The sequence below is a fragment of the Nematolebias whitei genome, chromosome 10 (genome assembly GCF_014905685.2).
Source record: "Nematolebias whitei isolate Nwh7 chromosome 10, NemWhi1, whole genome shotgun sequence".
Classification (NCBI taxonomy): domain Eukaryota; kingdom Metazoa; phylum Chordata; class Actinopteri; order Cyprinodontiformes; family Rivulidae; genus Nematolebias; species Nematolebias whitei.
The window spans coordinates 30,398,823-30,425,476 of record NC_056507.1 but is presented as its reverse complement, the minus strand read 5'-3'; the positions used below and the strand labels follow the sequence as shown (position 1 = coordinate 30,425,476).

The following is a 26,654-nucleotide window of genomic DNA, read 5'->3' as shown; positions in this document are numbered from 1 at the left end:
TGTGTACATGACCTTAGTAAAAGTACACAGTATACTGTGTACATGACGTAAGCAAAAGTACACAATATACTTTGTACATGACCTTAGCAAAAGTACTTAATATACTGTGTACATGACCTTAGTAAAAGTACACCGTATACTGTGTACATGACCTTAGTTAAAGTACACCGTATACTGTGTACATGACCTTAGCAAATGTACACAATATATTGTGTACATGACCTTGGCAAAAGTACACAATATACTGTGTGCATAACCTTAGTAAAAGTACACCGTATACTGTGTATAAGACCTTAATAGATGTACTCAGTATACTTTGTATAAGACCTTAATAAAAGTACACAGTATACTGTGTATAAGACCTTAATAGAAGTACGCTGTATACTGTGTATAAGACCTTAATAGAAGTACGCAGTATACTGTAGAACACCAAACCGTTTACAGATATTGAGCTAGAAGTTGGTGTATAGCTTAGCATCATCAAACTTTGAACACAACACATTATGCAGTTTTGATTAAAACTTCTAATGTCAACACTGTCTGTAAGTAAAATATGCCATGAACCATTGGATGGATTTTAATCAAACTTCCAGAAAATAATAATTGGATGTACATCATCTACAATGGTTAATTTTAGGCTTCAACTGAATTCATGATGGCTGCCACAGCCAGCACAAGGCTATAAGAGTTAATTTCTCAAATACTGAGCTAAGACTTGGAGTGCTGAGTCATCCTCTGTACAAACTCCAAGCACTGACGAATCGTACGCAACATTTACAAGGTTTGACTAAACGGCTACAACCTCAACATGTCCATCATAAGATGATCTTCGTCTAAAACTCTGGCATTAAAGGTGGTGTGTGATCTGCATTCATTCAAGGACAGCTTGGCTTGTAAGATTTTTGTGATTTAGGAGTGTAACGTTGTGTTAAGCTTCAAATATTAGTCGACACATATACATTTGTTTCTAACTTTTGTTTGCGTCCTGAACTGATTGAACTAACTTTTTTCCTCTTTCCATGTCCCAGGGTTTGCTGAAGCTCTTGGAGGGTACGATCGTCAATGTGCCTGAGAAAAACTCCAGAAAGCTAAGAGGGGAAACGGTGCAGGTCGACACAACAAACATTCTGTTTGTTGCGTCCGGCGCGTTCAATGGCCTTGACAGGATCATTAGCAGAAGAAAAAATGAAAAGGTAAATTTTAACGTGTGCAGCGTGTCAACAAATGTCTGAATAACTCGTTTCCTGCCTCACGGGGAATTCTCGCGTGTTTCATGTCTTCAGTATTTGGGTTTTGGAACTCCCTCCAACTTGGGTAAAGGGCGCAGGGCAGCTGCGGCGGCGGACTTGGCTAACAGCAGCGGTGAGACGGACACGGTGGCCGAGATCGAGGAGAAGGACAGGCTGCTGAAGCACGTTGAAGCCAGGGACCTGATTGAGTTTGGAATGATTCCAGAGTTTGTTGGCCGTCTTCCTGTTGTTGTTCCCCTGCACAGTTTGGATGAAGATACGCTGGTCCGGATCTTGACTGAACCACGTAATGCTGTGGTGCCACAATACCAGGCTCTGTTCAGCATGGACAAAGTAAGTATTCAGTTATATTAGTTATTCTGCAAAGAAATAACATATTCCTGGAAACTACGTTGTAAAACCTACGCCGTGTTTTTGCTCCTCATGCCAAGATGCAACAAAAACAAGGTGTCCACCAGAATATGTCCCGAGTTCTTTAAAGTATTTTTTGCGCTCACCAGATTGTTTCCAGGTTTATTTTTTCTTTGTGCAGTAGTCCCGCACTACTTCGCGGGGGGTTTTTGCGCGGACTTGCTCTGTCACTGTTTTTCAAATTAAGATTGGACATGACGCACACAACTGTCTGATTGATGGATGAGCCGCACGATCGGCATGAAATTTTTATTTAAAATAAATTAAAATTATTTAGCACCTGCTGCACCTTTGTGCAGCCCACAACTGCAGGAGAAGCTTCTTCCTGCAGCATGTCAAATCTCCGCTCTGCAGTGGAGAAGTGAGCGTGGCCGAGTTAGTACTTACTACTTACACTTCTACTACTAACTACTACTACTACTATTACTACTTGTGTACATAATTTTGTTCCATCTCATGTACCACATGAGATGGTAATGACAAAGTTTACTTGGACTACTGTATCCATACTTTGTGGTTTTCCACTTATCACGGGTGGGCGTGGTCCCTAAACCCCCCGATAAACAAGGGACTACTGTATTGCTAAAAGACCTTTTTGTCAATTACACAAAAAAGGACATTTCTGAAAAAGTCCTTCCTGGTTTTTTTTTTTTTAACACGTATGGCAAATGTTTTTTAACACTTAAAATTAAAAATAATCTAAATTTCTTTTTGTGTTAGTGTGACCTCAATGTCTCCCAAGATGCTTTGAGAGCCATCGCACGTATGGCTTTGGAGAGGAAAACTGGAGCTCGTGGACTCAGATCCATCATGGTTTGTCATTTTAAACCAAAGTGTCTCACTTTTAATTTTTCTTTTGTTTAATTAATTAATGTATGATTTGAACCCCCTTTTTTTTTTGCCCTCACCATATAGGAAAACCTCCTCCTTGAGCCCATGTTTGAGGTGCCGCACTCGGACATTACTGCTGTGGAGCTGGACAAAGATGCTGTCCAGGGAAAATCAGAACCCAGATACATCAGGTCCGCATCATAGAACTTTCATTTTATCTTCTAGAGCAGATTCATTAACTTTGTGGGCTTGTTTAAACTGGACCTTGGTTCTGAATTTCAGAGCTCCAGCCAAGGAGTCTGCAGAGGAAGAGTACGACTCCGGCATCGAGGAGGACAACTGGCCTCGGCAGGCGGACGCTGCTAACAACTGAACCACGTCGCTCGTTTCTCCTGCAGGTCAAGCTGTCTGAAATCATTCATTACCATGAACGTTTTGGATACTAAGTTTGGTACCAACTCTTTTCTTACTGCGCCTGACAAATAAACTGTGGACACTGACGAAGAAGCTTTCACACTGAACAAGTAAAGAGAGAGTAACAACCTTTGGTCTCGTATCAAATAATTCTCTACTGGTGCACTCACACTGTGGACCTTATATGAAATATTCAATCTCTGGGGATTGTTAACAGTTTATCTATATAAAGATAATGCAATTTTAATTATAGAAAGTATTTGTAGCTAGTTTGTATTCTCTTTTTGTGGTGATTGGCTGTACTGGCAAAGGAAGCAAATGGAAATAATGGGATCATACTGTACACTTGAAAACTGGGGGGGGGTGGGAGGCGCTTAGAAAGTGTAGATGCAACTTTACCATGTTAAGAAATGCCTTAAGTTCAGAGGGCATGATATTCCATGAACACATCAATATTTTGATGTTTCTGTCTTTACCACCATTGTAGTAATGGTGCTCCGAGTGAAATCAGTGGTAAATGTTCAGCTACTCCATAGGTTGTCTTTGCAAACAGTTTGTATGATACGAGCTCTTATCAAAAGGACATATTGTGAAATAAAAACACACCAGCATGCTAAGCACAGCAGGTGACAAAGATTAGCTCCTTTATTTAAGCAGCCTGGTTATTTTAGTGTTCAGCTTTTTCTTTTCGACAACTATTAAGAATGTTTTCTTACAGACCTCCCTATGGCAGGATTAATTCAAACAGCAGGAATTAGTAGATTGTAAACATGTTTGAAGTGATCAAACTTTTTTTTTTTGCAGTTGCTGTCCTCCAATATGAGCAACTCACCCCCCTCAAATTAAATCTTTTTTTTTTTACATTGCTCTCCCTCTGAGAGTCTCCTCAAATAAGTGTTTTTTTTTGTGGGTGATCCCTTCACCTCCAGTGATGTGTGTGATCAAAGCCCCACCCGGGTGGTCTCGTCTCAACCACGCTGCTGTTTGTCCTTTAAAATTAAGCTAAATCTCTTTTCTGTTTTCTTTAAAGTTTTTCCTCCTGTGAAGCTGCTCCTCGATCCACCGAGGTCCGTTACAGAAACAAGACATCCTCGCTTCCAAAAAGCTTGTGAATCCTAAATTTATTGTGATTGTTAAAAATATATAAATAAAATCTGTACGTGGGAAGTTTTTATTATTTTTTTGTTTTTGTGTGAAACGGTTTACAACACATTAGTCTTGCGTTTCACCGTTAGGCTCCTTTATGTAACCAGCTTATCTCTGGAAAGTGCGGCGCCTTGTTTCCTGATGCATCAGCATTTCCATAATCCCTGTTTCAGTGCACCAGGAAATTACACTGAAAACTTTGTCCGTATTAAGATATTAAATATGAACAAAGGAGCTAAAGCCAGCATTAATTAAACCGTAGACTCATAAGCATGATGTATAAATTAAATATCACAGAAAAAGTATACAGTTAGTTTTCATTGAGTTTGTTGCTACTTTAGTAAAATTATATATTTAAAAATGTGACTTATGATGACCCTTTCAATGCTGGATTACACGTGAGGTGGTAAACAAACCCTCGGATGATGTCGGAGGCTTAGTGACGAAGAGCTTTATCACGCACGTTGATGTTTGTGTCAGTCATTGACGCTCAGCGCCCGTCGCTTCAAGACGACTGGACCTGGAAGTCAATATTGGACAAAGGTAGGAAATTATTTGGAGCAAAAGCGACGTGCAACTGGAAACCTATATGCTCATTTAGATTTTTCTGAACAGATTTTTTTGTTGGCGCACTTTGATGATGAACGTTTTGGAGGACGTTCCTTTTCAGACCCCTGTGAGTCCGCTGGGGGTGGAAGTACAGCCGACTTCACTGGAGATGACGGCTCCAGACTGCCATCAGATTATGCAAGAAACTGAGGTTATACGTTTTGATAAAATAATTTTTTAGGCATCTATTATAGATTTAGCTTCGTAAAAATGGTGTTATAGCACACACATCCCTTTAACCTGCTTCTTTACAGCCATGTTAAAAAAGATGTGCAGCTTCAAAACTCATGTTTTATTTGAGTCTACGACTGAAACTGGATGTTTGCATGCAATGGTTTTTTTCCAGTCATAAAATCCGACCTTTTTTTTTTTTTCTGTCAATTAGGATTCCCAAAATTATATTTTTAAATGTCTGAATGAGATTTTTTTTTTTTCTTACACTAAGATTACTATGGATTTAAAAATTTGAGGAAAATCTGAATAGGAAGTTTTTCATAAGTTTGTTGACAACATTTGAGTTACTGTAATTAGAGGCACACTTAATACACAACTTATTTTAGGCAGAAATGAGCAAAGATCAGGAAGAGAATCGTCAAACAAGTCTGGTTCATCCTTTGGTACAGTTTCCAGATGCATGAAGGTGCCACAATCATTTGTTCATACAATTTTAGTCGGGTATGAACACCATGGAAATATCCTGCCATCACATCACTCTGTAACGAGGTTCTGTGTTCCCGAGATAAACGTGTGTTTGTGTGAAATGAGGATCGACCCCAAAACAAAAGCTCTTGTGAAGATGCTGGCTGAAGCTGATAAGAGAATGTTACACTTGGAGGGAAAAAGATGAAGCTTGCAAACCTGGTGCACAAAACCAACAGAAGTACTGGGGTGTTTTGCAGCAGGGTGCACTTCTGGTTAACGTCACAACATGAATGGCTTGATGAGTAAGGAACATCTCAAGACATCTAACAAGTTAAGTCAGGTCCTCTGAAGAGGGGAAAAAGCCGTCCAAACATTTAGTCTTTTGTCCAAAAGACGTCTTCAGTCTGAGATCCTGCAAACAAATGCAGTACCTTCTCATAGCGGATCAAGTTTGCTGTTGACATCCAGAACTAGCTGTTCGCATGTAAAAGGAGGATCATCAGCTTAACAATATTTCATAAGAGCCCCAACAATAGGTCAGTGCCCTGATAGCCGCTTGCTATTCAGAGGGCTGAGAGTGATACTGGCAGATAATAATATAGTAAGTAAAGTTTATTTATAATGCGCTTACCACAGACATAAAATCACAAAGCGCTGTACAATAAAAATCAACACTAAAATATACAAAGAATAAAACAAGCATAAGAACTATAAGAAGCACAATAAAATCATGACATAAAAGCCTGGGAGAATAAAAAAGTGTTCTCAGTTGCTTTTTAAAAACGTCAGCAGAACGAAGCTGCAGGGGCAAACTGTTCCACAGCCTTGGAGCCCCTGACTGAAAGGCCCTGTCCCCTTTAGTTTTCAGCCGCGTACGTGGAACATCCAAGAGGTCCTGTGACTGGGAGCGAAGGCCACGAGCAGCAGAGTGTTTGGTTAAAAGCTGACAAAGATACACAGGAGCCTGGCCATTTAAAGCTCTGTACGTCAGCACAAGAACTTTAAAACGAATTCTAAACTCACCTGGGAGCCAGTGTAGTGAATATAGAACCGGAGGGATGTGACAGTATTTGCTGGATTTGGTGAGAAGTCTGGCAGCTGCGTTCTGTATTACTTGTAGACGTGAAACAGAAGACGTGTCCAGGCAGGTAAAAAGGGCATTACAGTAGTCCAGACGTGATGACACAAAAGAGTGAGTCATTTTCTCTAGGTCAATTCTGGAGACCATAGGTCGTATTTTAGAAACGTTTCTTAAATGAAAGAAACAAGAACGGGAAATAGCTCTAATGTGAGATTCAAAGCCTAATGATGAGTCAAATAATAAGAGGGTGGTAGTTGAACACAGAGAACCCCCACCCCTGTTTACTGATTTTATTGTTTGGTTATTTGATACAGTTTGACTCCCATCACCCTTTGGAGCACAAGTTAGGAGTCATCAGGACTCTGTACCACAGAGCAGACAGCGTCCCCACTAGCTCAGGAGCCAGGCAGAAGGAGAAATCCCACACAAGACAGGCTCTAGAGCAATGTGGATATCCTAACTGGGCCTTCCTAAAAGCAGAGAAGAAACCCAAACAGGACTCCAGTCAGCCATCAGGTGAAAAGGAGGAACCCAGACCCAGACCAGTGGTCATTCCATATGTTGAGGGAGTATCAGAGAAACTGAGACGTTTATTTTCTAAACATAAAGTCCCAGTGGCTTTTAAACCCCCTAAATACATTAGGTCAGACTGGTTCATCCCAAAGATCCAGTTCCTCGGCACAAAGAATAATATTGTGTATGCTGTTCAGTGTCAGGAGGGTGACCAGTCTTACATCGGGGAAACTAAACAGCCACTGGCCAAAAGGATGAACCAGTTTTGAAGAGCAGCATCATCAGGCCAAAACTGCAGTTTACACTCATCTGCAGGTCAAAGGTCACTTTTTCCAGGGATGATGATGTTCACATCCTTGATATGGAGGAACAATGGTTTGAGAGGAGTAAAGGAAGCCATATTGTGAAGAGAATCCATCCATCGTTGAGCAGGGGCAGAGGCCTCCGAGTTCAATTGTCCCCCTCTTACAATGCTGTGATTGCTAGTATCAGCGCCCTGTGAATAGTAAGTGGCCATCAGGGCAGTGATGACTGCATGTGAAAGGAGGACCATCAGCCCAAACGACTAGTTCTGGATATCACCAGCTAACTGGCTGATCCACTATGAGAAGTTGCTGTTTATAACACTGTTTGTTGGCAGTGCCTCAGACTGAAGAAGTCTTTTGGATAAAAGACGAAACGTTCCAAGAAAGAAAGAAAAAACCACGTCTGATTTGGAGTGGGCAACTCAAAGCCCTGATCAGAGCTGAAAGTTGTGTAAGCTTATACTGGACCCACCAGTCACGTCAGGAGGAAAGAGAAACTATTGTGAGAAGCTTGTGGAAGGATATTCAGAATGTTTGGCCCAAGTCAGACAGTTTAAAGGCTGACACTAATGATTAATAAAACTGAAACATTGAAGAAAGTATTTAATAGTTCTCTAAAAAAATAAAATCCCCACCTTTATTTATTTTAAATACTTTTGAGAATCCTGACCAGGAAAGTTTTAATCTGATTTAAGTGAGAAAAACAGTTCTGTGCAGTTTTAGTACGTGTGTGTGCATGTGGTTTCAGCACAGTAAATTTGGAAAGTAGTTTTACCATTTACCAACATCCACCCTAAATATTTCTTTGGCTTGTCTCAGTAGAAGCGTAAACAAATGTTTTTGTGCAGTATGGATTTAACCTGGAGAGATGGATTTTAAGCAGAGAGCAGCCAGCCTCTCAGGCTCCATCCTGCCCCCCCTACTGGCTCATGTTCAGCAGCCCTCAGGAGACTCACAGGCTCAGTCAGTGGGACAGTGATCTGTGGGCCCCCCGGCCACAGCCTGAGTTCAGCAGACGTCCACCGGTTGCACCGTCGTACTGTCAAGTTCCTCCTAACGGACTCTGATGAAGAGGAAGGCTCTCGTGAGAACAAAGGGTCCTCCTCTGAAGGTGTGCTTCACCGAGTCAACAGCACAGAGCGGCCCCGGAGTGCTGCACCCAAAGACCCGGTGTCCAGAGTCAGAGACATGCACCTTGGTTATCCTTCACATGGAGGCAAGCCTGTTACATCACAGACCACTCCAGACTGCAGACGAGCCGTGTGTGCCCCGGAGCAGCACATGTGGCAGCAGGCCAGCCCCCGCTCACTGGGGCCTAAAAACAGCAAGAGGCAGCACTCACTGAGCAGAAAGTTCTCCCTAAACCCACCTCCTGCTGGTCTGTCCAGGCTCCAGCAGCAGCGACCCTCCTCTGCAGGACCAGTGGTCAAAAACCGCAGGAAGAAGGTAGTTTGTTTAAAGATTAATAAACAAAACAACAAAAAGTTCTCATTTCTCTTTGTTCCTTGAACAGGTCCTCACAACCAGTGGCCCTCGTGGGGTTTTCTTTGACTCGGCAGCAGAGCTTCTGACGGCTCTGAGCCAAGAGGAGAGGGAGTTACTTGAAACCATCACAGAGAAAGGATACCCGTTACGCACCGCTATCCTGGCTCTGCAGAAAACAGGATATCAGAGTCCAGAAAAGGTAGATCCTAACCCCACCAGCATGAATAATTTGCTTCTTACAGCACTGACATTTAAAAAAAAAAAAAGGCACCACTCATTTTGCAGTGCATTACAGGATACCTTAGAAAAAGATTTGGCATAAAAATATTTAATATACTTTATATTGGATCACAACAGCATATATGTAAACTGAAAAGCATATTAACCTAATAAATCCTACAATCTACTGAAAATAGTGCAAAGCATATTTAATACATGGAACTCATACATTGTTTTATTCCTGTTACCAGGTCCTAAAATACCTGGTTTCCAGCGACCGGCTCTGTCAGCTGGGTTATGATGAAGCACAAGTGGAAGAAGCTCTGGAGATGTTTCAGAACTGTGAGAGCAAGGTGAGCCCAGCTTCTATTTAGATGAAATAAAGAGCACTGCTGCGATTTACTCCAACTCCGTTTTGTTTCAGGCTGCTGAATTCCTGCGCCTGTTGACTCAGTTTAATGAGATGGGCTTCCAGCAGAGTGCCATCAAAGAGGTGCTGCTCGTTCATGAAAACCACCGGGAGCGGGCCCTAGAGGAACTCATGACACGTACCATGGCTTAGAGAAACCAATTTAAGCTAAACATTACTTTGATACAGCCGTCTGACAAGGTCAAGCAGCAAGATCTCACAACAGATGTTTGCATAAAAGTTTATTAACCGCTTGGTTTAAAAACAAAATTGGGTTTAATAAGAGCTGTCATTCCAGCTTGAATAAAAATCACAGTACGTACTGTACTAATAGATGTTGAAAATTTTATCCAGATGGAAAAAAATACATAAAAATGTCAAAAATAAATACAGTACAGCAGTAGGAAAAAATTACTAAAAAAACACAAAAGCCAGGAGTTTCAAGAAAATGAGTTAAATATTCAGAAATCAAAATTATTTTCTTTAAAGCGCTTTGTTCGTCACTGATTACTGATGGTGGAGTTCAGCAGTCCAGGTGTCACGTTGGATTTGGAGGCTTTTGCGAGATCCTTCTGTGAAGACGAGTCAAAATAAACATGAAATATTTCAGCAAATCTGAAGTTGTAAATAAATATACATTTGTAAGTAAAACAAGAAATGGATTAAAATGTTTGTCGTAGATATATAGCATAAATGAGCACTATAATTTGGGATGTACTGCTTTAACTGGTGTGTTTGTAGTTTTTAAATAGCAGTCTTCAGTAGTTGATGTCATCTTCACAAATGCAGGTTTACTTTTTAGTCGCTACAGTTTTTTTTTTTTCTCCTTCCCCAGTTCGATAATCTATAAAAAGAAAACCTTAATGAAATATACTTTATATTCTGACATTTAAAAATAATAAATCATTGTCAGCACCAATATCATTTAAATGGTACTCAGATTGCCTTTTGGGGCATGCAAGACTTGAACCAACCTAAGAAAGTTCTCCACCCTGCACTGTAGTTTTGTGCAGTTTGGGAGCGGGATGAGACACGAAAAACTCAATTTACCGCGAAATCTGAATAGGAGCCGGCAACAGAGTTAAAGGTGAGATCCTGAGGTTTTGGAGTGCCACAGGGAATGTTCCTGTTAACATGAGAGATGTTCTCCTTGTTCCGCTCGAGTGCACGGGGCATCCTTCCACGTCCTGAAGTCCACAGACCAAGACCCTACAACACGATTAGGGTGATTGTGTTTTTTTTTGTTCTTAATGCAACGACTAAAAATTATAGAACTAAACTGATAAGGAAAATAGTCACCATTATGAAAAATGATCCAAAACAGCTAATTTCTCCAGTGGTTAATGGTTTAAAGAGTCATGATTTCAAAGGTTTGCAACAATTCGGAAAATACCATTTTTAACCATTTCAAGAGCCACATGAAGAAAATAAGAGAGTTTCTCCTATGTCAACAAAATGGCAAGTTAAGAGAGAAAAATAAATTATTAAAGGACAATGAACATACTTTGCTGGCAGACAAAGGTGGTTTCTGCATATAGGACTGACTCATGGTTCCACCGAGGCCTGAACTCAGAAAGCTGTTCGGTGTGGAGACAGTCGAGGTGCCGTTGAACTAAACGGAACAAGAAAAGTTAGGAAACAGCATGGTAAACATGTTCTACTTAAACTGTACCTGTGGCAGGGGTGGGGGGGGCTGACCTTTCTTAGTTTTGCAGGTGTAGTAGGTCCTGGCGGTCGCCGTTTTGATGGTGTTCTCGTGCCATAAAACATTTCCTCTTGTGTTTGTTTACTTTTTTTCTGTTGCTATATCAAACAAATAATTGTAAGTCTGTAACCAGTGTTCCAAACATGAAGTCATGAAATTAAAAAGTAGATTTTAAAGAATCAAACGTACTCGTTCGAGTTTTTCCCTCTCCTTTTCCTCGTGGTGCTTCTCCCACTGCTGCTGCACATATTCAAGAAACTGTTGTCCGTTCACGGAGAACTCTTTGCCGTTCTCCTGCTCCCAAGCGTCGATCTGGGACTTCAAACTCTTCTCCAACTGAAGAATGAACCGTGAAGACAATTTTAGATGATCAGTCGTTTGTACTCATGTGAACTTTAAGAAACCAGTCCCAACATTTAAGAGATTTCCCATGATCCTGTGCGCTTCCACATGGAAAAGGACCTTTAAACCAATTTAATGTTTTAATGTCTCCACTTACTAGTAAAACTATTTTAGCTGGGCAGCCTTTTAGAAATTTTATACAACTTTAGTTTATAGAAATCTTTCATAAAGCTGCATATATTTGTTTACAGTTTAACTGAAGAGACAACATGAAAAACGTGAGAATGTTCATGTACCTTGGGCAAAGTTTTCTGCAGGTCAGCTCTTTGTTTCTCTTCTTTCAGAAGGTTCCCCCCTCTGTTGTTGAACCTTGAAGGGTCATTAGCTTTTTTCTGAAATGAGGAAAACATGTTTATAAACCACAATGTCTTAAAAAAAAAAAATAAATAGTAGGTTGAGTACTCACATCAAGCTCCAAGTACAAGGTCCAAGAATCCTGCCATTTTGTGACTCCCTCAAAGAGTTCCTCGTGGTCCTCGTAGTATTTCTTCAGACGCCGGACCTCTGTCTCGTGCAGATTGAGAAGCTCCTCAGTGAAATCATCTAGAAAAATAAAAATAAGCAACACAGTAAGCCTCCGATTCCAGCCAGTATTGAAAAGTAGGAGCTTCAAACAGACATTTTACCATTATGATACACTAGAAAAGCTTCCTGCTGTTCACTGCTGAAGAAGCATTTGTTCCACAAAAGAGCAATTTCTGCTCTGATGGACTCGATGACACTTTTCATGCTCTGGATTTTCAGCAACTCTAGGCGCTGGAGCTCTGTCTGCAGCTGAAATGTGAGATCCAATATTAATGTAAGCTGATGCATTTCCCAAGATTACTCATTTATAGTGATAGATCACATGGAGCTTTCTTACTGCTTCAATATTCTTTTTTTTCGAGTTGACCATATGCTCCGACAAGTCTTTCCTCTCATCCTGAGGAATCTGAAGTCTCTCCCACAGCTCCTTGATCTTTGTGCGGAAATCTGAACAAAGGAACTCGTTCTCTGCCTTGCGCTCTTGTAACTGAAAGAAAATAATAAAATGATGTGTGATTATTGTTGATTGGAATGGCCAACACTTAAAATTAAAAACTTACCCGACTGAGGAGAAGTTTGACATCAGCAATGTTTTCATTCGACAAGCAAAAAGCCTCCTCGTCCTCACAGACCACATCCGTTTCAAAACTGGTCTCTGGCTGCTGCTCCAGCTCATCCATGCAAACGAGGACCTGCTTCCTGATGCTCACAAATTCATCATGACGACGGTCCTGAAAATACGAGATGGATTAAAAACCTCAAATATCTTCCAAAATATGATCAAAAGTAAAAATGAAAGAGAACTTCATGAGCACCTTCTCTTTGATGAGATCATCGATGTAGATGCGAAAGCTCTCGAGCTGCTTCACTGATGGGACGGCGCTCTTGTCAATGCTAAAGGGAGTCGTGCACATAATGTCACACAGTTCGTGGTCTTTGTCAGCCAAGTCTTTGAGCTCCTTCAGTCTTTCTTGCTTGTGTTTTTCCAACATCTCGAGATGGGTCCGGCTTTCCTTTTCCAGCTGTAGAATAGTGCGGCCATCTCCCTCCTGCACAGTAACACCCAAACTTAACAAACCTGACAAATGCAATTTATGACAGAATTTTTATCAGAATGCATAAAAAAAAAAAAAAACAATAAGAACCTTATTGTTACTCTTAAACTGTATTGTTGTGTACCAAATAATATGTATATATAAAAAATAAAATAAATCATGCATCTCTAGGGTTTAGATATTTGTTTGCTTGCATTTTAAGTCTTTGCTTTCCAGTTATTAGTGACTGACAGAGGTGCTCTCATCACACAAACTGATATTAGTATCCCCCACCCCCATGCTCCACAAGCCGATATGCATTTTCAGTGTTTGCTTTCAGCTCACAGCATTTGGGTTATCTGCGTTCCACGATAGCCATAACTGCAACACAATCTGTACTTTTGTCAGATATTCTATTGTGCTGGTTTTTATTTCCTCCCATTTGTGTAGATTCTTACTCATTCACATAATGACAATCTTAAAAGCTTGACTAAGATGCAACTGGGCTTACTTTCAATACCTACTAAGAAATTTGCAAAAAATTACCAACAGAACCATCCATCCATTATCTTTACCCGCTTCTTCCATTTGGGTCACTGGTGCCCATGTCCAGCAATCACTGTGCGAGGGGCGGGGTACACCCTGGACGGGTCGCAAGTCCATCACAGGGACACATAGAGACAAACAACCATTCACTCTCTCACTCACACCTAGGGACAATTTAGAGTTACCAATCAGCCTAACATGCATGTTTTTGGTCTGTGGGAGGAAACCGGAGCACCCGGAGAGAACATGCAAACTCTACCCAGAAAGGCCCCTGGACCAGGATTTGAACCAGGGACCTGCTCACTAAGAGGCAGCAGCTCTACCAGTCGCGCCACCGTGCTGCCGCCCACAGAACCAAACAGAAAAAAAAGTAATAAAACTGTACAAAATCATCATTCTGTGCACAAAAGTAGTATTTGAGAAAATAGATTACAAAAACATCCCAATAGATTTAGAACCAATTTTGAAAGACAAAAAACAGATTTGAGAAAGAAGTGAAGGAAGACATCTGCATACATGAAAAACAACATTAAACGAGTGGTGGCCACAGGTTTCAATCACAAAAGAGTTAGTTAAATTTCATCTCTTCTCCTCGAGCGGTTTCACAGCAGTCACATCTTAAAAATGTGTGAATAAAACCCTGAAAACAACTCACAACGAACCAAACGAATCCGTGATTTGTGGGACTCCAATGTTTACAAGTGAGAAAACCTGAAACTCTCAAACCACAATCAGAACTGAAGATGCCTTTGAAAAGGCAAGTTTATTGAAACTTATTCAAGAATCAAGAAAGTCCAAATGTCTCAAGCACTCACAATTTATATACAATGTTTTGGTATTTAATTGTACCTTAAATGGGGGGCACTGCAGTTCACTGCACAAAATAGCAAGCTCTTTGCGGCATTTCTCAATGTTTAAGAGTAAATGCTTCTTGAGCTGCTCCTCTTCTTCAATCATCAAGTCCAGCAAGCTCTGCAAGGAAAAACAACAAACAAAAACAAACAAGTGTTGTCATAGTAGACCCACAACAACAAAATGTTTTAATTGATTTACCAGAAATGTCACTCACTTTAATGTGTTTATGAACATCACTGGTTCTTTTAACCCGCTGTTCTTCTGGGATCCCTATTTCCTCCCAAATATCCTGCAGCTTGACCAGCGCCCTGTTCAGGTAGGCGACAGACTCTGCTGCGTGGACCTCACTGGAAGGAAAGAAAAACAGCCAACAGTTCAATGTTTTAAATGACTGCAGCTACAAACAAGCCTGGACAAGGTCCTGACGATGTTCAAGCCACAAGGAAGAGAGGAGGCGGCGATTGTCGTGGGTGAAGCGGACTAGACACGCCACATTTCTGTTATTGGAAATATGACATTTATTCTAAAAGTTATAAATGTAACTGACGTCACGTTCCTAACACAATGAGTGAAACTAGTAAAACATGTATTTTTTGTAAATACTCGTGAACAGTTGATCGCCCGTGATACAAACCGTGAAAGCTAACAGTTTAGCTACCTATGGATGTATCTAGTAAACATAGCCAAGTTTAACAAATTATTAGAAACGTTACTTACCTCACTCTCATGTCGCTGTTGTAGATGAGAAGAGTGAATTAAAACAATCTTAAAAAAAAAAAACGTAAGAGCTAGACTCGGCACGACGGAAACTGTCGGAATAGCCGTTTTAAATGTAGGTCGGCTGATTTTAAATCTGCAACTAAACATTGTCTGAACGCTGATTGGTTTATTTTGATGACGTTGGCGGAAGTTGATTTTTGATTGTAAAACAGTTCAACATACCGCCACCTTCTGGATTGGAGAGCACAACAAGGTTCATTATTAACAACAATCGTCTTTTAAATACTTTTTATTGTTTTTTTTGTTTGTTTGTTTGTTGTTTTTAGAAAGTAGTCATTTCTCAACACGTTTTTTATGGAAATTTATGCCATTTTGTCATTTTTTCCCCTCTTTTGCTGTTCCAGCTGTTCCTGTTTTTAGTATTCTACATGTATAAAGTACCTCAAAGTGATACTTCAGTGAAAGTACAAGTATCTTACCATAAAAATACTTTGGTAAAAATTAAAGTCTCCTTTAAAATTATTACTTGAGTAAAAGTCTTTTCTCATATAAAATGTACTTAAAGTAAGAGTATTAAGTAAAAGTGAATGGTGAGAATTTTCAAAACATTGTTTACTGGGTGCAATATCCAATGATAAAAACTTGGAAAGTTTGAACTGAACAATGAAAATTGATCTTAAAAAAGTCTGATTCTAATGAAGTATATTAATTCATTAATCTTTATTAACAAAGCTGTTGGAAAGCTCATTGTTGTCTAGTTGGCTTGTTTACTGAGCTAGGTTCTGTTCGGTTATGGCTTGTTTCTTTTTGAATTTAATAGTTCCTGTGCTCTTGAATGCACCGTGGCTGTTCCAACGCTAGTGAACGCACCATTCTGTGTAAAGTTGGAGGTTTTTTTTTCTCTCTTCCAACAGGGATGGAGCCTTGTTGTTCAAGCTTGTTTGTGCTTTACTGGTTTACTGCTGTGTGTAAATACCAGAAGAAACACAGCAACTAAATCACCCTAAAACTGGAAATCTGTCTCCGTGTTCTTTAATGGGAAAACTAGTGGCCCGACAACTTCACCTTGCTGCTCAAGTGTCAGAGAAGTGGCCTCGTGAAGTCATAGACTGGGAGAACAAACAGGCATTGCCCAATCAGATTTCTTCCAATTTTATATTGTAGGAACAAGTAACTAAGATGGTTAAGCGTAATGTATCAGAGTAAAAGTACACATTTTATTGAAGAAATGTAGTAGAGTAAAAGTGAAAGAAATGAGAAATGTAAACAATGAAGTAAAGTAAAGATACGTCAAATTTCTACTTAAGTACAGTAACAAAGTATTTCTACTTTGTTACATTAAAACACTGATTCTACATCACTTTACATAGTAGCTGTCTTTGTTTCATTTTTCAATATCATTTTCTTTCATGCCCCTCACACAGTGATTGCTGGACATGGGCACCGGCGACCCCCGTGACCCAAAATGGAAGAAGTGGGTAAAGATAATGGATAGATGGATGGAGTCTAATTCGTTCTTCTCATCCTGAACAGTCATTGTACTGTTAACTTTATGTTCACCTGCATATGACAAACTTGAACTTGGATGGATGAATGGATGGATGGATGGAATAAAAACAGTAAAGATCTAACACAGAACTTCAGAGATGCATCATCACTTCTGACCATTAATCTCACATTTTCAGCAAATAACTTTTTAGCAATCACATTAGTTGTGGTAAAATAATATTTTTTGCATAACACTGTGTATTCTTTGTTTTTAATGAAGTAAACCAAAAAGAGAACAAATTGTGTTTTTATGACAAGCTGCTGAAAACAAAGTGCGTATTTAAAATGGATTCTTTGCACAGTTGTTTTGCGACCACAACACATCATCCCTTAAGTTTAAAAACATTTTTAGCGCCTGATCGATTTCTAAGTCAAAGTTAAGTGTCTTCATAAAAAGCAACAAACATTATTCTGTAAAATTGTTCGTTGTTCATTATTATCATTATTATTGACCGATTCTTTTTGTTCTCCACTTGAACATTTTTCATCATTTATTTTAAACACACTACACAAACTGCTGTCATGGTCAGCTACAAGAACTGGACAGGAAATTTTATTTTATTTATTTAAAGCAGCCAACATCCAAAGAAAAACTAAAAGTATGCGCAGACCTCCAGAAGGCCTGAAAAAATATTGCTCAAGACCACTTTCAAAGATTAAAAAAATAAGCTGGCACATGAAAAAAACAAGGACTAACTTGAGATTTTATGTGAAATGAGACCAGTGTGATTTATTCTCAGAGAACTGTCATATTTTACTCCCAGCATACATACAATGATTTTGTCTTTACTGTTTTTTGTCACGTCCCCATCCCATTTCTCTTACTAAATATTTATCTATGCTCAGATTCATGTTAGCTTCGCCTTTGATTACTGGAATATGGTTTGTTTTGTCAAAATATACAATTACTCATTTCCTCCTTTCGATCTTGTTCCCTGTGTGGATTGTAATCTGCATCATTTGAGGATGCCGTGAATGATGTACACTTTAGGTACATCTTGCTAGTACCAGATTGGACCACATTTTTGCCTTAGGAGCCATTTAAATGTTTTGTAGCATAGATTTAAGAAAGTATTGGAAATGTTCTTTAAAGATTTTGGTTCCCAATGGCGTGACAGCATCCCACAGTTGCTGCAGATTTATCAGCTGCACATCCATGATGTAAGTCTCCGGTTTCACCACATCAACATGCCAAAAGGTTTTAGATTACCGCCATGTGATTGGCTGATTAGCTATTTGTATTAATAAGTAATTGAGCAAGTGTACATACCCATCTTTTCTCCGTGGCTTGACTGCTGTTGGGTTTTATTGACAGTAAGTGTACACACTTTGACCCTGGTTGTCCATAGTAAGTGGCCGGTAAGTGTAGATGTTAAAAAAGGTGTTCTAAAACTGTTAACATATTTATTAATGTCTTTACAGGTTGCTGACAACACATTTCATCTTTCCTCCCAAAGCGTCCCATCCTCTGGAAAATGTCCCAGTATCTTCCCAGGTGTTCCGAAAGCCCAGCAGATGTAGTGGTGAAGTCAGGATCATACCTAATGTATTCTCAGAGGCATGGACTCTTTCCAGTTCACAATCTGCTTGCAGCTGCAGTTCCAAGCCAAACTTGTGTTTCATCTTTGCACAAAGTTTATAGTTGAATTTTCTATTTCAGTGATGCATTAAATAGGATCCTGCAGAACACTGCAGCTGTTTGATCCCTGCTGTACTCCACTATGTGTGTGGATGTAACTCCATTTAAATCTGTCTTTGCTATTTTATTCTTATCATTATTTCAATAAGGGGCTAAAATAAAACAGCTTTTTTGTGTGTCCTACCAATCAGGAGCCATTCACACAAACCTGTTGTGAGTTTGAAGACAGATTCCATTTATTTCAGTGATTTGAAGAAAACATCAAACTTCATTTAATATTTACACATTTAGAAAAGTACAATTGTGACTTTGTCTAAATTTTGCACCAAAACACCCAAATTTGAGTGGATGTTAAAAAAATGCTGTAGAGGAAGCGCACAGTGGCATCGTCAATAAATAAATCAGGAAACTTGGCAGATAACCAAGAAAAGTTTGCAAATCTACAAGCAAGTTCAGAGACGTGGGCCTTAGTTTCCTCATCAGTGATGATAGTGATGGCTGAGGTTGTTCAGCACCTCCTCGCTGAACTGGTAGGTGAGCTTCTTCTTCACCTTTTTGATCTCTCCAGTTTTCCCATAGTTTCTCAGAGCTCGGGCCATTTTCTGGTAGGTCATCTTTTTGCGGTTTCCTTTCTTTTTGCCCCAGTGAGTCGCCAGGACTTCTTTGTGTTTGGTGGAGAACTGGAAGATGCCCTTGTCTTGGTCCACCCACCAGATGCTGTCGTTCATGTCGCCCTTTCTGAGAAGGTCCAGGAGGAACTGGTACAGACGGATTTTCTTTTTGTTGCCTTTAAGGGGAAATGGGATGTCATTTATCAAACCTGCTTTAGTCCATTTTTTATATTATATATTATATTATTTATTCTTATTATGTTCTTCAGGTGTTTGTGGTAGGTATGGTGTTGAAAATACTCACTCGTGTCTTTCTTGAAGGAATAGCTGTAATCGTCCAACTCGTCCTCCCCCTCTGAGACCTGCAGCGGGTGACTGACGGGCCTTTGCTCCTCCTCTGAGTAGTAACGTCCAGGTGAGGCTGAGGGTGGGTACTGGTAGCACAGGGACGGGGTGTAATATGGGATCTTTAGGGGAAATTTAAAGCAAATCATAACTTTTTTCCCCTGTTGTTTTGCAGTATTTGCTCTTTGACTTTTTTATACTTTAACACTGCCTGTGCATTAAAAGAGGAAGTTGCTCTGCCAAAATAGTCTTCGTTGCTCAGAAACACCACGTGGTGTGGGTGACATTTAGAAGAAAACATCCCAGTGTTTCCACATCATTCACTGGTTTGAAAAAAGTGATCTAAATCTCTGTTGTTTTCATTAAAACAGTTTCTGAATGTACAGATTATTGTTTCTGCAACAGACTCATCACACAGTATTCACTAATGTGTGAAAAGTGGCTTCATGTTGTTTTAGCTGCGCTCACAAAAGAAGGTAAAATCCCATCAGTAATTTATTTTAATCTGTGCTGCCACTACTTAAAGTGATAATTTATTTTAATCTGTGCTGCCACTACTTAAAGTGAACCTCGTTTTCTCTATGCCTTCATGAACCTGCACTCTTGGGCTCACCTGTGATGTCAGGGAGAGAGGAGCAAGCGGGGCTTCCAGGTGAAGGTGCAGGGAGTCGTTGCTGTAGCGGAAGGGCTGTATGAGCTGCTGAGAGGACACCGCCTGCAGCTCCGTCAGGTGATTCACAGGAGAACTCTCAAAGTCTGGTGGCTGCACCCGATCGGAGTGGAAAGCCCATCTGTGGTCTGATATTTGTCATACATTTAAACCTCGTGACTGATCTTCATCTGTTTTTTTTCGTACGGGGTCTTTCTCACCTTCATAAAGCTCCCCCACCCCGCTCAGGTAGGGGTACAGGTCCACGGGTGGTCGATAAGTCTCAGGCTCATGTGAAATAATTTCCTCTGATGTCTTTGAAAGCAAAATATTAGATTAAAAATTAACCCTAAAACATACATTTGTGTGCCTCTAGAACACGCAGTCATTAGTTAATGACATGTCGTCAAAATGTTTACACAGTTTATTTAAACGCTGCAGTGTCTCAATAAAATTAATACATATAGTAAAACAAAAGCCATCTTTGCTCCTAAAACTCCATTCACACATAAAACTCTTACTGTCCTAAAGTCCCAAATGTTACAAACTCATCAAAGGTCTGTCTCGTTATCTGATATAAAAAAACAAAATGGTAACACTTACAGAAGTCAAGACAAAACCATCCATCATGTAAACACGGCAGCATGAGAATCTCAACTTTTAAGGCTTTAAGTTAAGTGTTTTTTCCTGTTCCTCCACAGAAAAACACGCAATGTCGACCTCGGCAGACAAATGGGAACTGAAAGTGAGAAATCAGCTCAGCCGGACCTCATGCAGTCTCCATTTATGTCACCCAATTGTCAGATTCATATGATCAGCCAGTTCCTGATGGGCAGTAATAACATTATGTTTCCTGCATGTCCCACATGTCAGATAGCTCATACGTTTGGACGAGAGTGCACTTTGAGACATGGTGTGTAAAGATATTTGTACTACAAGTTACCTTCTAAGTAGATTTTTAATGGATATATATTATATTAAATGCCCTGTTCCCTGTTTTCCATTTGCACTTGTTATCAGCTGTATGTGGCCTCAAAAGAGCAAATCTGCTACAAGCATATGATTTGTTTAATTAAAGGAAACTTCAGTTTTTTTAATCACAGTGAGACACATATATGATTAATTTGTGAAGGAATTATTTTAGACTCTTTACACAGGAGCTGAAACCAAAAGTGACGTTTGGAATCTGTCTTGTTCCCCTTTTGAGTTGGTCAGACTGGTTTTAATAGAGGAAGTGCTGAGCATGAGAATGAAACCAGAGAGAACGACTCAAATGGTCTGTGTGCACTTTTTAGGCTATTTGTGATAAAAAAAAAAAAAACTTGTTTCCAAGCAAGCTCAGCTAAAGTGTGAATAAACATTAATGTTTGAAAATCATTGCTTGACTGAACACATTTTTGTTAAATGTGAATATTATTCTTTTATATGCATATATAAGTCATATGAAAAAAAGAATATAAGTTAGCTAATTTGTAAGGATAAAAAAAAAGTTGCTGGAACATTTCAAAAGCTAACCTGGCAACAGATCAGTCACACAACGAGAGCTCCGGAGAGTTTCAGCATCATGATGACATTAAAAAAACTAAACAATGTGGAAACTTGTTTTGAGAATGACATTTCTAATAAATCTGGACGTTTTACCATCTGTGCCATGAAATATTCAAACATTCAGAACAGCATCTAGAATATGACCAAACAGCGAAGGAGCAACAGATCTGAGCAGGAGTCAGATCCTTGTGGAGTAATCTCTGCTTCAGCTCAGGTAAAACCAGTCAGCCCCGAGGTTTTATCACTCACGCTCAAGTAAAGATGAAACATACAAAAACACTAAACAGCACATTATGGCATCTCTTCTGGGTCCAATCTTATTTAAAATGAACCGATGCAACATGGACAATTAAATCTGAGAAAAGTAAGTTGCATCCTTTGCGCTAATAAAAAGTGACGTATTCTTCTTGATTTGTTGCTCAGTTCAAAACCCCAAATCCACGATACTGAGGTGCATTAGTGCTCGCAACAAGTTCCACTTTTCCATGATTCATGGTTTGGAGGAAGATGCTCCTTTAATATATTTTTTGGGAAAGCCTTCGATCAAGCTCTTCAAGGAACAAAGTTCAGCAAACTGCCTTTAAATCAGTTCAATGAAAACATTTGTTATCAACAGTAAAAAAATCTAGACAGTTTTTTTATCAGCTGAAATCTTATCACAGCAAGAGAAATATATTTTCAAAGCAATAAATTTAACATTTTGTACTATTTTCAATGAAAATGGCTCTAATGGAGACATGTAATAGTGTTTTGTTCAGACTTTTAGAGCTTATTATATTTTTGAATGCTGAGGCAAACTTCAATGGAAATTTACCAGTCAGGATGCGATGAAGCTGTTTCAGACCATGCTCTGAGCTTTATTATGGTCTGTCTGTTTTACTGAACATCTGAGACAGCAGCAGCAGTTGTTTTCACTAGATGCTCCACGGAGGAGGCAGGACGCTTCCTCTGGATGGCTCTCTTCCCACACACGATGAACCACAGTGCAGCCGGTGCACGTCTGGTTCAAGCTTTCTAACACTTGCTCTGTCTCCATCTACTGGAAAGAGGTGTTGGACCGACCAGTATCCAGGCTGACTTCACAGCCATAGAGGAGACAACCAAAATAGCTGGTCTAGGCCCGGCTTGACTTCGTCTTGCGCCTCGGAATTTGTCTCTTTTTGATCGCAGGAGGAAAACAAACAGAGCGCGCTGGTCTTACTGGGATGGACCTGCTTTTCAGGTTTCTCTCTGAATTCCCCCCACGCCTCATTAGCCACTGACAGCAGCAGCCAGGAGGGGAGCCCCGCCGTCCCGTGGATCCGAGGCCACTCCAGCACCACGCATGGAACATGGCTGCTATGAGGACTTTAACCGTGGCGGGTCTGGTTTTGGCTTTCTGCGCTCTGGGGCTCATCGCCGTGGCCATCAGCACCGACAACTGGTACGAGACGGACGCCAGGCGGCACCGGGAGCGCTGCAAGAACTACTCGAACAAAAGGAACGACCCGGGCTACATCTACATCTCCAACCTGCCGCTCCGGATGCTGCCGAGGGACAGAGCCGCCGGGAGGAAAGGCGGCGACGCGCTGCAGCTGCTGCGGGCCAAGCGCCACTTCCTGCCGCCCCCTGCCTCCGCCATGGAGTCCCTCTGCAGTCGGCATTTCAACTCCACCATCACGGGGCTGTGGAGGAAGTGCCACCGAGAGGGCTTCGACCTGGAGACGGAGGATTTGATCTTTAAAGGTTTGCTTTCTAAAGGGGGGGAGGGGGGGGGTATTTTATTGATTTATTTTTAAATGTTGTTGTTTTCCTGCTTGCGCCATCGGTTCAAGGCTCTGCGCTATCCAAGGTGCTGAAGCTGCGCACTGAGCCTCGGGGCCTGCACGCAGCACGGCACACCGTTACAATACAGTTCGTGCGTGTGCGCGTATGTGTGCGTTTGAATGTTTCAGCACAAAAAGGACGAGCTGTAGTAACAGAAGGCGCGAGTTGCGTGCAAGAAAATACAACACAATGGTGCGCTGTGGGTGGACGGGTGGGTGGTGGAAAGAGTGGGGGGGGGGGGGGGGGGCTGTATTTTAGAGACGAGGAAGAGGAGGAAGAGGAGGGGGGCAGCAGAGAGCCTCCTCGTCTGATCTGTTGTTTACAATCCTCAGGACTGATTCAGCGCTGCACGCCCATCAAATACTACTACTCTTCATCAGCGCTGCCCAGAAACCTGCCAATCAACCTGACCAAGACCATCAGGCAGGACGAGTGGCACGCGCTACGTGAGTTTCCTCCTGCGCCTCCTGTTTATCTGATGGATTCTCTCAAAACAAACCAGTTTTGTGTTTTGCAGACCTCCAGAGGATGACTGCCAGCTTCATCGGCATGGCCATTTCCATCATCCTGTTCGGATGGATCATAGGCGTGCTGGGCTGCTGTCAGGAGCATGATCTGATGCAGTATGTGGCTGGACTCCTCTTCCTCATGGGAGGTAAGATAGACGCACTGCCCTGGATCACCACATGGGGGCAGTGTGGTCTTTGAGAATTTGGGGGTTTGGTGACGCATCTGAGAGGAAGAAACTGAGCAGCTTCAGTGATCAATAAAATTAACTCAGGGGTTAGAGCATCTTTGAACAGACACCTGTGGCTCTTTGTACATGGACTGAGCAGAAAAATACCCATAAAGGCATCACTGACCTGGAAAACTGCAGTTTTAATTAAAACCCTGTCATTTTTCAAAGGAAGGCACCAAATCCTTTATGTTAAATTCTCAAACTAAAATCATCCTTGCATTTTAAAAATTCAGTGAACATCTAGTTATGCTTGATGTCACACAGTAATGTGAGTGTATGCATGATCTGGTAGCACTCCAAGATGACTCTCAGCTACTACAACATAACTTACAGCTCAGTTCTGTACTGTTGACCGATTTATAGACACTTTTGTGTTTTACAATGTTTATTAGTTCTTCAATCAGAATGACTCCAAATGTTAACAAATTATATATTCACATCTAATAATTAATTTCTGAGAATTTCAATAAAATCCACTCTGTGTATTGTGAGATGTTTTGCTAACAGACGGTGTTGGCTAACAGCTAATGCTGAAGTTTTAAACAAACATATTGAGTATTGTGTAGTATGTGCTGGGGATGATGCTCAGCTACAACACCAAATTTTAGAATTTCAGTAAAATCTGACCAGTAGTTCATGAGATATTTTGCTAACAGACAGACACCAAAGTTCATGCTACAATGGTCAAAATTCATGGTACAAATTCAACAATGTTCAGTCAAATCATCTGGACGAGTTCTTTTTTTTTTTTACTGAGATGTTTTGTCCTTCATGCAAAGGACATCTTCAGTCTGAGGAGCCATAAAAACATTGAGTTCCACAAACGGCATACTCCCATAGTGGAAAAAACAAACCAGTTTGCTGGTGATAAGATGGTTTCTGGTGCCCGCCCTCTCCCCCGTCAACTCCTCTAAGGCAGCCATGACAAAGTGGTTCAAACACCAAAGTGCATGCTCAATTATCCAGGTAGAAATCCAACAACGTTCAGTCAGGTCATCTGGACGGTTTCTTTCTTTTTTTTTCTGAGATGTTTCATCCTTCATCCAAAGGACTTCATCAGTCCAATGAGCCACAAATAAACTGGAGTCCCACAAATACCACAGCCTCATAGTGGGAAAAAAAACTTTGTTTTGAACCATTTTGGAATGACTGCCTCAGAGGAGTGACAGGGGAGAGGGTGGGCCCCAGAAACCATCTTATCACCAGCAAACTGTTTTTTTCCACCATGGGAGTGCGGTATTTGTGGGACTCCAGTTTATTTGTGGCTCCTTAGACTGAAGAAGTCCTTTGGATGAAGGACAAAACGTCTCAGCAAAAAAATAAAAATAAAAAGAGAAACCGTCTAGATGACCTGACTGAACATTGTCTATCAGACAGACACAGCTTAAAACACACACACACCCTCACACACACACACTTTATTAAGACACATGGATAAGTCTGAACACTGACCCTCACAGACTGAACCTGCCACCTTCAGTCTGTGGACCATCACTTAGTGCTCACCACTTTAAGGTCTGGCTGTGTGGTTTTTTGTTTGTTTGTTTTAATTTTTCTGCTCTCCATCAGGGACGTGCTGTATAATTTCCCTCTGCACATGCGTGGCCGGGATCAACTTTGAACTGTCCCGCTATCCCCGCTACATGTTTGGAATACCAGAGGACATCAGTCACGGCTACGGCTGGTCCATGTTCTGTGCGTGGGGCGGACTGGGCCTCACATTGCTGGCTGGTTTTCTCTGCACACTGGCTCCTTCCCTTTACCCCCCGCACACCCCTGTGGTGCACAAGCCCAGACAAGAAAATGGCTGCGTGTGACGGGCCAACCCGCATCCATCCCTGACTCCAGAGACAATTCTTGACCGAGGACTCAGTAAACCTCGACGCACGGAGGACAAACACTGTCTCCGTCTCACATGACAAAGAGGAGACATTTGACTGAATTTCGGTTCCTCTGGTGCTTTCTTTCTGCCCCACTTTATGAACAAACAGTTTACTGACATTGCTTGCTCTCCAGGAGGGGAACATGATCATTTCTTCCTGTAAAGTCTGCTAAATTTGAGAAGAAAAGAAGAAGAAAAAAGTAGGAAAAAGCAACTGTCAGAAGACAAATAGCACAACTTTGGTGAAATAAACTGTAAAAAGATAAAACTATGGATGTGTATCATCACATTTCAAAGGGCAACTGTGTATCATTATGTACCCATTGAAAACAAAATATGTACTTGTACTTTTTGACTTGTATGTATGCAGATGCATTTGTGTTTATTCAAGGGGAAAAAAGAGCATTAAGACCAAACTGTGTGTTTAAGGGAAATATTTTGTTCTTCTTGAGGTCTGATCCCCATCAAGATATTTTTTGAAAAATAAAACAGCCATGCAAAATGTTTTCTGCCTAAAACACTGAACAGACATCATGTAACTGTTTTTGTGGGCGTCAGAAGATCTGACATGAGTTTATTGGCGTGTCAAGAGGCAGAAAAACAGCAGCTGAAGGGATTTCTGACAGTTACGAGCAGCTATTTGCAGGCTGCTGTTTCATGCAGACGCCTCCATAAGAGCTTTTATGAGCAAATGTCAGCGGCCAAGATGTGAGTCAGAGACCAAAAGTGAGTGACAAAAGTGACAGAAATAGATCAATCCAAATAAAACAGAAACTAACAATGAC

At 40.8% G+C, this 26,654-nt stretch overlaps 5 protein-coding genes across 6 annotated transcripts in view; 3 read left to right on the top strand and 2 right to left on the bottom strand.

Annotated features, from left to right (window-relative positions):
* The window catches only part of clpxb (caseinolytic mitochondrial matrix peptidase chaperone subunit Xb), a 13,393-nt gene extending 9,581 nt beyond the window's left edge, over nucleotides 1–3,812 (top strand). The window contains exons 10-14 of one of the 2 annotated variants that reach the window (XM_037683564.1): nucleotides 1,029–1,193; nucleotides 1,284–1,583; nucleotides 2,382–2,474; nucleotides 2,577–2,683; nucleotides 2,775–3,812. In XM_037683564.1, coding sequence (XP_037539492.1) covers nucleotides 1,029–1,193; nucleotides 1,284–1,583; nucleotides 2,382–2,474; nucleotides 2,577–2,683; nucleotides 2,775–2,865 — 756 coding nt within the window. In that variant the 3' untranslated portion in view covers nucleotides 2,866–3,812. The remainder of the gene's footprint in view (nucleotides 1–1,028; nucleotides 1,194–1,283; nucleotides 1,584–2,381; nucleotides 2,475–2,576; nucleotides 2,684–2,774) is intronic. The other variant, XM_037683563.1, reaches the window with a different exon arrangement.
* An 877-nt stretch (nucleotides 3,813–4,689) lies between these two features.
* Nucleotides 4,690–9,468, top strand: LOC119416334 (ubiquitin-associated protein 1-like). The gene is given in 6 exon segments (XM_037683565.1): nucleotides 4,690–4,812; nucleotides 8,051–8,193; nucleotides 8,195–8,648; nucleotides 8,716–8,886; nucleotides 9,158–9,259; nucleotides 9,331–9,468. Coding segments are annotated over 6 exon segments (1,131 nt in total).
* A 347-nt stretch (nucleotides 9,469–9,815) lies between these two features.
* On the bottom strand, nucleotides 9,816–15,200 carry LOC119415805 (protein regulator of cytokinesis 1). Its single transcript, XM_037682976.1, has 14 exons — nucleotides 15,100–15,200; nucleotides 14,597–14,729; nucleotides 14,377–14,499; nucleotides 12,763–12,996; nucleotides 12,508–12,678; nucleotides 12,285–12,434; nucleotides 12,049–12,196; nucleotides 11,829–11,965; nucleotides 11,659–11,754; nucleotides 11,210–11,356; nucleotides 11,014–11,118; nucleotides 10,820–10,927; nucleotides 10,366–10,524; nucleotides 9,816–9,887 (listed from the first exon to the last, which is right to left on the bottom strand). The coding sequence occupies exons 1-14, from the start codon at nucleotides 15,108–15,110 to the stop codon at nucleotides 9,816–9,818; spliced, it is 1,794 nt and encodes a 597-aa protein (XP_037538904.1). The 5' UTR covers nucleotides 15,111–15,200.
* Nucleotides 15,201–18,768: 3,568 nt separating this feature from the next.
* Nucleotides 18,769–20,524, bottom strand: spi1a (Spi-1 proto-oncogene a). Its single transcript, XM_037682975.1, has 5 exons — nucleotides 20,498–20,524; nucleotides 20,116–20,209; nucleotides 19,859–20,043; nucleotides 19,205–19,367; nucleotides 18,769–19,076 (listed from the first exon to the last, which is right to left on the bottom strand). The coding sequence occupies exons 1-5, from the start codon at nucleotides 20,522–20,524 to the stop codon at nucleotides 18,769–18,771; spliced, it is 777 nt and encodes a 258-aa protein (XP_037538903.1).
* A 1,930-nt stretch (nucleotides 20,525–22,454) lies between these two features.
* On the top strand, nucleotides 22,455–26,654 carry tmem276a (transmembrane protein 276a). Its single transcript, XM_037682974.1, has 4 exons — nucleotides 22,455–23,167; nucleotides 23,581–23,694; nucleotides 23,766–23,903; nucleotides 25,557–26,654. Exons 1-4 carry the CDS (start codon nucleotides 22,774–22,776, stop codon nucleotides 25,802–25,804), a joined length of 894 nt encoding a protein of 297 aa, XP_037538902.1. The 5' UTR covers nucleotides 22,455–22,773; the 3' UTR covers nucleotides 25,805–26,654.

Excerpts from the sequence above, each read along its gene's own strand:
- LOC119415805 (XM_037682976.1), bottom strand. Across the intron at positions 11,755-11,828 it reads CCTTGTACTTGGAGCTTGAT|AAAAAAGCTAATGACCCTTC; the intron begins GTGAGTACTCAA and ends TCCTCATTTCAG. Across the intron at positions 11,357-11,658 it reads TGCAGAAAACTTTGCCCAAG|TTGGAGAAGAGTTTGAAGTC; the intron begins GTACATGAACAT and ends TTCATTCTTCAG.
- spi1a (XM_037682975.1), bottom strand. The coding sequence starts at position 20,524 with ATGATGGATGGTTTTGTCTTGACTTCT. Across the intron at positions 20,210-20,497 it reads ATGGTTTTGTCTTGACTTCT|ACATCAGAGGAAATTATTTC; the intron begins GTAAGTGTTACC and ends TTGCTTTCAAAG. Across the intron at positions 19,368-19,858 it reads CTCTCTCCCTGACATCACAG|ATCCCATATTACACCCCGTC; the intron begins GTGAGCCCAAGA and ends TTTCCCCTAAAG.
- tmem276a (XM_037682974.1), top strand. The coding sequence starts at position 22,774 with ATGGCTGCTATGAGGACTTTAACCGTGGCGGGTCTGGTTTTGGCTTTC. Across the intron at positions 23,695-23,765 it reads GGACGAGTGGCACGCGCTAC|ACCTCCAGAGGATGACTGCC; the intron begins GTGAGTTTCCTC and ends TGTGTTTTGCAG. Across the intron at positions 23,904-25,556 it reads ACTCCTCTTCCTCATGGGAG|GGACGTGCTGTATAATTTCC; the intron begins GTAAGATAGACG and ends GCTCTCCATCAG.